General features: G+C 42.8%; 1 protein-coding gene across 1 annotated transcript in view; it reads right to left on the minus strand.

The window, feature by feature from the left end:
- The window catches only part of LOC308121510 (ephrin type-B receptor 4a-like), a 44,241-nt gene extending 32,687 nt beyond the window's left edge, over positions 1-11,554 (minus strand). Inside the window, exon 1 of the mRNA XM_080482772.1 lies at positions 11,109-11,554. Coding sequence (XP_080338898.1) covers positions 11,109-11,187 — 79 coding nt within the window. The 5' untranslated portion in view covers positions 11,188-11,554. The remainder of the gene's footprint in view (positions 1-11,108) is intronic.
- Between the last annotated feature and the right edge of the window lie 2,090 nt (positions 11,555-13,644).

The raw sequence follows: 13,644 nt of genomic DNA on the forward strand, positions 1-13,644 counted from the left end.
AGAATGGAGAGAGCAGCCTGATCTCCTCCACAATGAGGTAAATCAAAGGATATGAACTAACCACCTTACAAGCTATTCTCGATGCTTTTGTACATTTCCAGCCAGTCTGGCATACCGCGACACCAATAACTTCTTTCACATCAGAAAGTAAATCGGTAAATGCATATCACCATTACAAGCATTTAATATGTAAAATAAACTTCTGTGTTTGCTTACTTTTCCTTAGAATTCTGTTGTTGTTGCAGCAGATCATAGAAATAGAAATGAATCTAAAAAAAATAAATCCATTCATATATAATTTCTGATACCACACATGGTGATGGTGCAGCAATTTCCAGAAACCCTGCACAGATTTGTAATAATTGTGGAACGCATCATCTGTTTTAGGATTCTGATCAGCCAGGTGCGCCAATGCTTGGAGTGTGTCTCAAGGTGCATTCATGCAGCTAGGAACTGGGATCGTTACCAGTTGGAAAGCTCCTATTTCCCAGTTTAGAGTGGTTATAGGACCACAACAAACAAGCAACATGGCTGTGTGCTGGCTGTGTGTATGAAGGGTAGAAAAGAGAAAAAAAAAAACAATTGTCACATAAATCAACCACAAGGGACAGAATTAAACTAAGAAGGTACAAATTAATTAGAATCTACATTTATCCACATTTGCTGGCGACTTAGTTCTGGTAAAATATCAAAGACAGCGAGTATCATAGTTTATGCCGAGTACAAGCTAAAATAAGATCAAAATAAAGGTTTTTTTGCAGATAGACAATATATTGTGTTTCCATTCAGACCCGCTTTTGGGTACACTCCCAACCTCACACATTACCAGTGGGAAATTCCCAGTTATACCACATTCAGATGCATCTGTCCCAGTCCAGTAGGTATATAAGCTTATCTCTAAATATTGCTATCATTCCCCCTGTACAGTATTTATTGTAACATCAGTTACATGAAAGTTACATGAATGACTGTAGCATCGGCAGCTGGCGCCTCTGAATCAAAGATTTATTCCTTTTACAATATTATTTTACTAAATAGGCAAAAAACATGCAAACATGACGAAACAGAGGATTTATTTATTTTTTTTTTAAATACACATCGGCACAACTTTTAATCTTTCAGCTCGTGCTGTAACCTTCTTCAAACAGAACCCTGTGTATTATGTTTAAGACCTTGATTCTACACTACTGAAAGCCGAGTCCTTATGAAATGAGACGTGTGCTGCATAGTACATTATAGTACTTGGGTCTGTTAAAAAAATAACACTTTTGTGATTATAGTGTTCTCAGATATAGTTGTTGTAAAATGGTTCACTTTGTTAGATGCTGTCAAAGGCCGCGGTCTATAAAAACTAAAGTAAAAAACCAAAATGTCACCCACTTGGAGAGGATGTTTGCATTGAGAAATGTTTATTGATTCATCATCTGGGTGATGTGCTAGCCGACATCCGTGAGAGCATTTCTGCCTCCTGTGATCAGAACGAGGAAGAGTCCTATTTGTCTGATGGCACGCTGACAAATGTCACATTTTCAGCTCGTTACACAACTGAAAATTTAAAAAGGTAATATTTATCATCAAGACTTCACACGCTTCAAGGGGATAAAAATCTATCAGCACATCTGGGGTTTTTTTGGGGGGTGGGGTGGGGTGGGGGGTTGACCGCAGCACCAAAATCCTTACGAACCAACATCAAGTCTGACAACTGTATACAGACACTTCGCTGCCCTGATACCTGGGAGCTATCACGCATCATCACACGGTGGACAAATCTGCTCTCTGAGAAGCAGCAAGCCACAAAGCTGGCCAATCTTCTTTATAGAAGGCTCGGAGGCAGCTGAGACTCTGCAAAGCTGGAGAGCTGACAAAAGCACTATGAGAAAGTGCAGGTTATATTCTTGTTTTCAAACACTTCAGCCTTTGACGAGGATATTCATCCTCTTGTCTTCTGCTGTCAGGGAGGCCGAGGCCGGGGTCACTCATGTCGGCACCCCTGCAGGGTCGGCACTTTGGAGTCATGCGGCGCTGAAATCTGGGATGATCTTCCTAACCAGCAGGGATCTCTGCCACCCCCGTGTTGGCTGTGTCTTCCAATAATTAGACCAGATAGTTTGCTAGTTAGACGACTATAGATTAATTATGAGCTTGAGTTTTGTGTCCTTTCATCAAGACTACAAACGAGTGGGAACTCTTTCATTTAAGGAGCTGGAATGATATACCACAGAGTTTCTGCCACAGATATGGATTTGTTAAAGCCGAAAAACTAAGGAAAACAACCTTTTATATAATAATATAAAACGGGTGGCCTATATTATTTTAAATTTGGCTTGATGAAAGACCTGCACAGCCCCATCTACTGCTGTGATGCATCTGACAATCTCTCCATGAGCACCAAAAATGTTGACTGCTGTACTTTAAACACAGTTTTTATCAAAGCTTTTACTAAAGCAGAATCTACAATTCATTTTTGGAAAAAGTTGCAGACGCACACACACACACACACACACACACACACACACACACACACACACACACACACACACACACACACACACACACACACACACACACACACACACACACACACACACACACACACACACACACACACACACACACACACACACACACACACACACACACACACACACACACACACACACACACACACACACACACACACACACACACACAGCTTTTCCAGTGACTAATCTGCAGTGGGAGGTGGACAGCTTGAAGCTAACAGTGCAGACTCCAGCTAAATAAACCATCTAAAGATTGACACATCTAAGTAAAGATAGAAGAGAAGAGACTCTCTGCGAGAATCTTCTCTTTCATTGCGACACAGTCACACATTTCCATATTCCACCGACGACACACACACTGAGAGCTAATTCTCTTCATCAGGCCGTGCATTGCTCCTACAAGTCGGCAATTGGGTGATTGTGTGGCGCTGACCGTCATATCCGGAATAAAGATAAACTCATCATCGGATGTGAAGCCATTTGCTGGAGTACAAAGAGAATCATTTCGCCTTTTCCGCCAGCCATATTATGTTTTCAGCGGGGGGTCGATTTAGTAGTTTACAAACTGTTTGAATTTCAAAACTACACTTTTTCCCAATTTAATAGCATAATGACTCCTCTCCAATGACTGGATGGGAGTGAGCAGGGATAGCAAGCACACGAGAAAATGGTGACTATGAGGTGACGGGGAAAAAAGTGAAGCAGCACTCCTTAGAAGTAAGATAGTGTGATACCAGGCTGCCAGCAGCAGGTGTTTTAATGCTTCTTTAAGAGAACTGACCCACTCCATTTTGGAGCATGACTTGCTCTCAAAGCTCTTAGCTGTGTGAGAGCTGTAGGAGGGCAGCTAACGCGCAGGAACGTCTCTGTTATGCCGTATATAGCGGAGCCCACAAGGTTCAGAGCAGGTATATGAAGGCAAGCCCTGGGAGACATGTTGAAGACGTGTGCACGCATACGAAGGTGGGAGCGACCGTGCACGTGCTCCGCGAGGTTGACGCCGAACCAAGTGAATTGCATTTCGTCTTAAAACGAGTTATATCAAACACAAGATGTAGGTCAGCCCGTGACGCAGGGAGGAAAATATCCCAGGCTCAAATCGAATCCAGTGTGCTGATGGCAAACGCTTCGGGCAGGAAATATTTTTTACATCAAGGTTGTTTTTTTCAATCAATTCTTGCACATCCAGCCACAGACGTCTCCCGCCCCATGTCGAGTCTTCCCCCTTCAACATTTTATTCTATTTCTGAATGTAGAGACAAAAAAAATAAAAAATAAAAAATCACAAGGCATAGCACAACAATGACATGCAGAAATCTTTCACAGAGGTTTTTTATTTTTCATTTTTCACCTCGACACAATGCTCAAATAACCTCAAATAACAGCCATGATTAGCTTACAAGATAAATGAGAGAGATGGACCTGAGATAAGTAGAGCCTTTTCTGTTGTTGTCTCCTAATTAAGGAGCCTTTTTAATCCCTTTATTGTAATCTCACATTCAGCCTGCTGCATATATCTCACACATCTGGCCTCAGGTGTGGGTGATTAAAGAATGCAAATAGGCAGTATACGTACTTAGCTCATTATGCATCGTGCAGACGTGCACACACTTGCACCCTCCTTGCCCCCTCTGCACTCGTTATTATTTCGTCGACTCATGCCGGTCTCCCCATCTCTCCTTGACTCACTTCAAAGAGAACCCCCATCCCTCTAAAAGTGCCATTCTCCTTGGTGCTTATGGCTGATAGGCTGTGGCCTCATTCCCTCTCCGCTGCAGCCTGTCCCCATTGTGTCCCACTCTCAGAGAGCAGCGTGTGGGTGGAGGACGGACTGGCTCTCCGAGCGAATGCCTGACATGGATGTATGGGCTTGGAGGGGGTGTATCCTCTCTCCAGGCTAAACTATCATCCACCTGCAACTCCCAGCTGCCATATGCATCCTTCTCGGAGAGGGGAACACAGAGCGCGTGAGAGAGAAAGCGAGAGGGATGGACTGAGAGTACTTGTGGCACTCGGATGCCTGTTTAACTCTTGAGGAAGCTAATCATCGGATTGAGGTAGTGGGGATGATGGGCTACAGGCTTTCAGAGAGGGGGGAGGTTGCTTTAAATGCAAATCCCTTTCTTATAAAAATCGGTTCCATTTAAAAGGATTTCTGGGAAACGATCCACATTTCCACGGCAGGGGAGACAGTCAGCAAGAGAAAACAGCATAGCACCAGTCAAACATCAAGGAGACAGAGGACGTGGAAAGAGTAGCAAAAGAAAAGGGTACATGTCTGTGAAAGAAGGGATTGAGGCTCAAGTGAGGCCTCTCAGATAAAAACATCCTTTCTGCGTTTCAGACACTTAGTGAGGTTTAGTTTAGACTGAGAGGCATTATACTATTCATCATACCAGTTGTGCTGTGAGAGAATCAGGAGGTGAGAGAATAAACACAAGTTATGAAAGGAAATGTGTGTTTTGAGGGCCGTCCCCAGTCTCACCCCCCACTGCCAGCCAGTCTGATGTGAGCAGATGATAAAGGAATGAGTCCTGAGCGTCCTGTTTAATGTCGTATTAAGACGTTCAACCGTCGCAGGTCTATTTTATCTCACGTCAATGAGTCAATTTATACCCAGAGCTTTTATTAGCCTCAATCTGGTAATTCAACCAGCCTACATTTGAGACCAGAGTCTACCTTTAATGATTTTCACAAACAGGTGTTGCTCAGCCGAAATGGGAAATACCACTGAAATAATTTTTTTCCAACCGGTAAATAAATAAGCCTCATGTCAACCCCCCCCCACAAAAAAAACCAAACAGTTATGCCTTGAAATAATGAACGCTGAAGTGCTTGTTGTTTGCTAAAACAACACTTTGAATGTGAGTGTTGCTCCTCTTTCTCTGAGGAAGACATTGAAAGCACTTGAGACTTCTTTATTCGTTAAAACGCCTCTCCACACCCGGCCTGTAAAAAAAGGTTTATGTTTCTGAGCCACTGTATGGTAACAGCATTAGCTTGTGCGGCGCGTGAGCACGACTGCACAGCCAAACCTTGTGGGTTCTTGTTTGAAAGAAGCACCATGTGGAGCTCTTTGAAGGTACAGAGTGGAGAACTGTTTGATTGCAGCCCACATCACAAAGGGCAGCATATTATGGGAGAGTTTTTGGTGGGATAAACTTTCTGAGCTCCCCATCTTGTTTCTGCAAATAACCATAGTGCAAAACTAGTGAAATGTGGCTAATTGGCGTCCATTACTGAGCTAAACTCTTAAACTTTACAATCTCCAGTTAGACAAAAAGCATCTGGACAAACACATGGAACGTTTGCTAGAAGAGACTTTCAGAGGTTTTTAACTCGTAGTGAGTTAGTCACTAGAACAACTATCTGTGTGTATTAATCCTTAATTAATCATGACCAACCTAACTCCAACCAACGCGTACTTCAATACAATTTGGTGCACATATTTCATGTACATGTTGCTCTGTGGGCTGTAGAACTGGTGAGAGTTGCAGTATTTAGGTACAGTTGAGAAGCTGGGCTGTGTTGACCTTTGAACCCAACCATTACCCATCAACACCACTTCATAAAAACCTTCGCAGTGAGCAGGGGCTTGTGGGAAGAAAATCTGGCCGCCGTTGTCAGGGACTTATTACAGACTCTGTTTTATTTACAATAAGATCGAAATCACACGACTTTATTTGAATTGCTCATTTATGACTCAGACTCCGAGTCACGCCTGTTTTGCGTCTGGTCCACCAGCCCGTGTCTGTTTGAGCTTATTGTTCCAAATGGAGGCCGCATGCGAATCTTTTCAGGGGCCAAACAAAAGGATGTCGGTGTCACCTCTTTTGTATGGCGTTGCTTTGGTTTTGAAAGAGAAATATAGAACTGCAGGCATGTAAAGTTTGTGAAGGACAGAATGACAATCCGCTTCTACGTTTTCCTGTACCAGAATCGACAAAAAAAATGCTGTCAGTGTTTTGCTTTTTTTTTTTTTTTTTTTTTCAAACCCACCAAGAAGATGGGCTTTAGCTAAACAAGTTACACTGGCAGCTGCACTCTCCCGTTGAAAAGACGTGAGAAGAGACGACTTGTAAATAGACGGAAGTAGCAGCTGCTGTGACAATCCATACTGCAGAAGATATCCCCCCATTGCCAGTGTCAAGATTTACAATCATGAACCAAACGCACTCGGTAGGAGCCTCCCGGTCGACGCTGCGACTGCAATGCGGAGCATAAACTTTTGGGGTCCCAGTACTGATCCCCGATCAAAGTCTATGTAACAAGGGCCTCATGCGTTTCATGCATGAAATGTACAAGAACAAGCTGAAAGTGTGACGCGAACTGGTGTATTAAATGGAAAATATAAACACTGCCTGTGAGAATGTCAATATCTGCGATTGTAAACCTGCTTGGATAAGATCGACTTTAAAATCTGTAGGGAAAAATGGATCGTATCTTTTCTTCATGTGTTATTCAAATGATCCTATTATAAAAAACGTATAGACAAAGAAATGTTTCTACACATACCGCAATTACTTCGATACGTTATTTTTTTTACTCTTGCAGCTTTACATGTTTTAAGTCACATTGTATTTCACCGATTAGGACATGATTTGAATTTCATGATAACAAATAGTTTTAAAAACCAACTGTTTTGCTGTTACTAACAACCAAGTAAACATTGGTTAAAAAAAAAAATCAGAGGTGGAGGACTTCCTGTGTGCAGTCTGCATGTTCTCCCATGGTTCATTCGAAGTCATAGTGGGAGCAGCCGCAGCGTTTACAATGACAATAAAAAAGCTTTTCTCTTGACAACAAATATGAACGCCATATGTTTTGGTACAACACGCCTACGCTTTAGTTTGTTCGAGATAAGGTGGCTATTTAACTGCTTAATTGTATTAGAATATGGAAATGCACATCAGTTTGCATTTCCAGCTTCCTGATTATTTCATTAAACTGTGCTCTAAATGAATGCTTGAAGTGATATTGGAAATAGCTTCCTGCAAACCTGTTACACCTCAGACGATCAGAGTGATGATTCATTTGCACTCGCTCTCAAAGAAATGCCTTCAAGCCATGCATATTAGACAGAACAGATCACTTCTGACAACAGCGTTAGAATTGTTGAAGCTCTGGACCCGAACAGGTGGAAAAAGACTGCAGTGCCTGTGTCGCTGGCTGCTTCTTGCCAATGGTGAGCGAGAGAGTGAGAAACTGTATGTGCGAGGAATAAAGAGGGGCCAGGAGAAAAACAAAATGGGTACTTTACAGGTTGGGCCTGTGAGTGGGAGGATAAGAAACCATTATAGAGTACATTTATGAAGCCAAATATGTGTTCGAATGACAGTGGATCTACATTAATGGGGATTATTAATACTGGTTAAAAGGCTTCTGCCTTTTAGGTTAAAGGCCTCATTTATACTTCCTTGTACATGCATTTTTTATAATATATGCAAGGCAAGGCGGGAGGAACCGTGTTTGTTTTCCTGTGTGAGTTTGTGTGTGTCCTCATTACAAATTTCCACCCAAAGCGTGTTATTAATTTCCAGCCAAAGTAATTATCTGATCAAGAGGTGTGTGTTTTAATCTTCACGGAGGCTGAATGACGAGAGATTCATGCGCTGAAACAGGCAAGCGGTGTGTGTAAGCGAGTCATTTATCCTTTAGTTGGAAAAGGAGGAGAGATTTGGCAGCTGCGAGCCTCATCTGCCCTCCCATCGGTTCATTACAGAATTCCCTACTAGGTGGCGAACAAGGGGGAGAATGATCCAGAGTGTGTTGGCAGAGGAGCGGGCCATTACCCGAGATGCGAAAACCAGACATCTTGTTCACACTTGGCAAGAGACAGATGTTCTGTAGTCGGTCGACAAGGCGCTATGACCCCCAGCTCCCGCCGACACGCCTGTTCTCCACATTGTGTCGGAGCCCGCACCTGTTTGATGCGGGCCGCTTGTAAACATTGGAGAAAGGTGATGAGGAGCCAAGACAAGGCCGTTTGATTTTTTTTTTTCCGGGGAGTACCACCAAAATCACCTGTGAGGCATCAGCTCCCACACACACATGAATCTGAGGTCAACTTTCTGATGTGTCTCAGAAGAAGAACATTTTAAACAAGAGCGAGAGGTCAGGCCTCAGCTGCAGCGCCGACATCCCCAGCTGAAGAGAAAGCCCCGGCTCATCTAACGACCTGATCCCAAGTAAACTCTCACCAAAACTAAATGTCTGGGAAAGTCCCAAACCTCTCTCTCAAAATACAAAGTCAACAAAGTCTTTCCCGCAAGAATTCAGCCTCTCGGTCGCCGCAGTCGTTAAACATCTTCCTGTGATCGCTGTATGTACATGCAGTGAAGCTGATCTTAATAAACACACGTGATAAATGCACGTAAGCTACATCTATGTGTTTTTTTTCTTTCTTTTCTTTTTTTTTGCGGGGAATATTAGGAGACAAACTGCAAGCCTCTGTGAGAACACGAAAGGTTTTAGGTCTCAACCCAGACGCAGTTGACAGATTTGTGTTCCTGCCACAGAATTTGTGAAGCCATGCATGCTCATTGTGTTCCTGTTTACCACTATTTCTAACTGGAAAGAGCACACTTGGGGGGGGGAAAAGTTGCAGTTGTTGGGAGTTCTCATTGTTTTCACGCCAGATGAAGGTACACACCTACATCCTGGTGCAGCAGGAGCTGGAGTCTTGCCGTTTGACCGGCTTTTTGGTGAATCTTAATTTGATGATGATTGCACTTAAAACTACTCAAAACAATGCTGCTGTAATGACACGTACAAGCACCAGTCCAGAGATAAAGAGCACCCGAGTGAAAAGGGAGTAAACCTTCACAGGCGAACAGCAGCATGCAGCCGACACAAGGATGAGGTGCCTTTAAAAAAAAAAAAAAAAAAAACCCAACAACCTGTAGTTCAACGGCTCTTAAAGAAACCCAGTTGTGATCCTTTGATCCTCTGTAAACACAGGCCCATTATTTCCAAAGACCGTCTTCTATCAAAGGTTGTGCAGACTGATTTTCTTTTTTTTTTTCTTTCAGAGGAACTCTTTACAAACTCACTCGTTCGCGGCACTAACGTCACAAAATGACAGAGATGTGCCCAAATGTTCAAAATAAACACACACGCGCACACGCACGCACACGCGCGCACCCCCGTCTGGTTTGTCAGTGGTGTAGCTCACTGCGAGTCAATCTTCCACCCTGGCATTAAAGCAAATTATCCAGACACTGCCCCTGTTGTTATGCTGATGATGTTGAGCTATACTCGCTTGTGAAGCCGGACCATTTGAAACCATCATTTTCTTTAACATTATGACAGATAATTTCAGAAGGTCTCATTTCTCCCTCCCGGGTTCACAAAGCTGATCCAGGGCTATTTGCCTGCGACTGTCAAGCCTGCTGCCAGAACTGAATATAAATGACGATCCGTGTTACATTCTCACGACAGAGTGTTTCATGTTTTGATGTTGATGTACGAATAAAAACACGCCTCCTGTAGCTCTCTGTTTCTAAAGCCACTGAAACCACACAAGGCCTCTATGCACTCAATGTTTTAGTATTGATTTTAGGGTGGGCTGGTTAATGGTCCACCTGGAAGCACGATGGGACCCTTGTGATGCCTTGGAAAGTAAAAAAACTGATAGTGAAATGGTTTTAGTACGAGTCTTTGTGAAGATGCCAAGAGGGAAGAACCAACAATTGCTTTTTTTTTTTTTTTAAATTAAGTTAGGGCTGCACAATATATTGATTTCGAGATATCAGCATGTGCAAAATAAATATTGCAAAATAATTTATTCGATTTCAATGCTATGCATGTCAACATATTTGGCTAATCAGATGGAGCCTTCCTGCCCTAGATGCCCACCGAATAATAATAATATTATTAATACAATCTATATGTAATGCACTTTACATTTGATAAACAAATCCCAAAGTGCTACAGTAAAAGCTACTTAAATGCTTGTATATATTGCAAAAACATAACATATTGCATGTAACTGAAGCACTATATATATATATATATCTCAAACAGCTCACTTGAAGATGCAGAAAAACATATTCACCACAACATGGGGTGCACAGTGGTGTAGTGGTTAGTACTCTTGACTCACAGTGACAATATTCTCAGTTTAATTCCAGGATTTGTGGCCTTTGTTTGTGAAGTTTGCATAGTCTTCTTTGTGTGTCTGGGTTTTCACTGGGTGTACTAGTTTCCTATCTGACTTGTCCAGAGTGTACAGAGTGGACTGGGATCCACTCCAGCACCCTCAGACCATAAGATGAAAAAAAAAAAAAAAAATGCATAGAAGATGGATGGTTTCCAACCTGGTTAGAATAAATGCTGCCCTCATATCAGAATACTTGAGTGGGAGAGTTGGCTTGTGGTTAAATCCATATTTCTACGATTGCCCCATTGAGGATTAGGTGAATGTCTTCTCGAGCAGCATGCTTTTCAATTGTCCTGTGGTTTCACCGAGCTTCCTCTGAGTTTGAGAACAGGATGTAATACTAATTGAATATTTCACTCAGCCATGCAACCTCGGGGAAACAAGTCCAGGCACCATGGGGAAGAAGAGGAGAAAACCAGACTCACCTTCCTCTGCAGCAGCCCGGAGAGTCCAGTCCAGGAAGAGGAACGCCAGCAGGACGAAGCTGCTGTATATCAGCTCCATGGTGGGGTTACTGCAGGGGGACGAATGGATCGACCTGGACAGGGGACCAAGTGGCACTGGCAGCTCGGCCGTGGACCAGTCCGCATTTAAAGTGGACTTCAATTCAGAAGAGAAACAAAAACCCTTCACACGGATCAAAACACTGCAGCAGATAGAAACAGCCCTGTGTGGATGCAGCTTCCTTCACTACAAGGCAGGAAACTTGTCCAACTTTGTGGGGCAGAAGAAAAACACAAATGAGACACAAACAGCACGCTCCTCTTCAGAAATCAGTCCTCATTCAGCACACGGGGAAGGGTTTCTGCTTCAAACTTGTAAAAAAAAAATATAAATAATAATTTAAAAAAAATCACCGCACGACTTCACCCCGAAAATTCTCCCCCGGAGCTCGATGATCGAGCAGACTGGAACCGCAACCAGGGCGCTTCACTGCAAAGCTCTCATCACCCCTCATACCTTCTCCCTCCTCCACATCTCCTCGTCCGGGTTCTTCCCAAACAATCTGCTTAAAGTGTGCCTTCGCTCCCTCTCTTCTTAAATCCTCCCAAAAAAAAAAAAGCACCAGGACTTGTTTGGCTGCGGGAGCAAAAAAAAAAAAAAAAAAAAGAAAATCCAGGAGAGGTTGGAGGAGATACTGCGCGACAGGACTCGTCTGGCCTCGAGTTGGAGGCAGAATTAGAGGGAGAGCTGAGAGAGGAACGTCTGCTCCAGTGTCGCCTCGGGCTGGACGCGCAGCCGGTGGTAAAAGTTGTGCGCTAAAGCGGCTCCGAGGACTGAGTACAGCGCGCTGGTCGCCGTGGACTTCATCACCGCGTCAAACCCGGAGTCGACTGGCAGCGGCAGGCTCCGCCCACCCCCCCGTTACCATAACAGCAGCGTCAAACACGCGCGGCGGCACGAGGAACATCCGGAAGGCGCCTTCATAATAACACACGAATAAACGACGATTAGGAAAAGTGGACGCCTCAAAATAAATCAATCCTAAATGTGTGCACATTGTACATCTACTGCTAGTTTTCTAATAAAAAAACAACTTTATTGAATTATTTATTGAAGATTAAAGGTTTGAATGATATATTCATTATTTAAGTAACAAACTCACAAGGGATTCACAACTGTTTACACGGCAACATTTCAAGTGAAAATGTGTTGTTTTTGCATTTTCGTTTCAGTAAAGTTTTCCATTTAAACGACATTTACACAGAAATGGCAGAAACACTGAAAATAATATAATTATCGTTTGGGGCCATTACTGGGTGCTGTTGTTTGATTTTGTAATGAAACCACACACATATGCGCACAGAGAACAATATGCTATAAACATTAACAATGGCTAGTACACTGACATCTGTACAGACAAGAAAATTGGATTGCTGTAATGGCTGACTCTTGACTCCAAAACTACAAAATCCCAGGAGAATGTTGACTGGGAGTCATGCCACTCGGGAGGCTCCCTTTGTTGTTATTGTCCATCTCCTCGCGCATGTGCAGGAAAACAATTTACCATGGTTGTGGTGCACATGCACAGTAGCTGCATTTCAGAAAAGCTGCATTTCCCCCCATTTACATGGAGGTAGAGTAGCAGCATTTTCAAAAACTTCCAAGTTCTTTTAAAAAAGTTGCATTTACAGTGGCTCCAAGCATCATCCTTGCATAAATGGACAACAAAAACGCAATAAAAGTTTTCCATTTTCAGCTGAAAACATTGTTGTGTAAACATGGCCTTAGCCTTAAAGCCAAGTTGTCAAGGCGGGTTTGTAAAACACGCATATTGCAACAGCTACAGACACATTTTGTGGACATTCCACTGTATTTTGCACCAGATGGTATCATTAAAATGGCTTTATGTTGCGATTTTAGTCATTTTGGGTTGTAATAATTTGGTTTTGTGAAAATGTAGACATTCCCATCACGTATAGTCTGTCACCCCTGAACTAACATGTGTCTGACCCTGTTATAGATTCGACCTAAATACCTGAGTCCAACATATTCTGGCTCTGTGTGACAACATTTGTATGTACATAAAAGGGAGAAAGTGACATTACTCACTCGTTGTTGTTTGATCTAGTTCTTTTGTCTGTCAGGTCATTTGTAGATGTGAGTATGAAAGACATACAAATAATTAATTTGGTTTATTCATGCTCTATAATTGATTGCCATCATCTTAACTGACTTCAACCAAGTTAGTGTCTCAAAGAGAATGAGTCTCTCCTATCAGGGGCAATTGGCAGAGGGCCCCAGCCCGTTATTGGGAATATTTAATTTCCATTTAGTTAAATTCAGAGATTTGCAGGACAGTCCTCTCATGTCACTGAACAAATTAGAAAGTTTAGTTCATGGGTGTAGGTCAAATGTAGGAAAAGAAAACCAGCAAACAGACACATAAACAATTCCCTGATGAGTTACGGCGACCAGTCAGGAAAAATCCCTTTCAACAGGAAGAAACCTCAAGCAGAC

This window comes from Lipophrys pholis, assembly GCF_963383615.2.
Source record: "Lipophrys pholis genome assembly, chromosome: 16".
NCBI classification, from domain to species: domain Eukaryota; kingdom Metazoa; phylum Chordata; class Actinopteri; order Blenniiformes; family Blenniidae; genus Lipophrys; species Lipophrys pholis.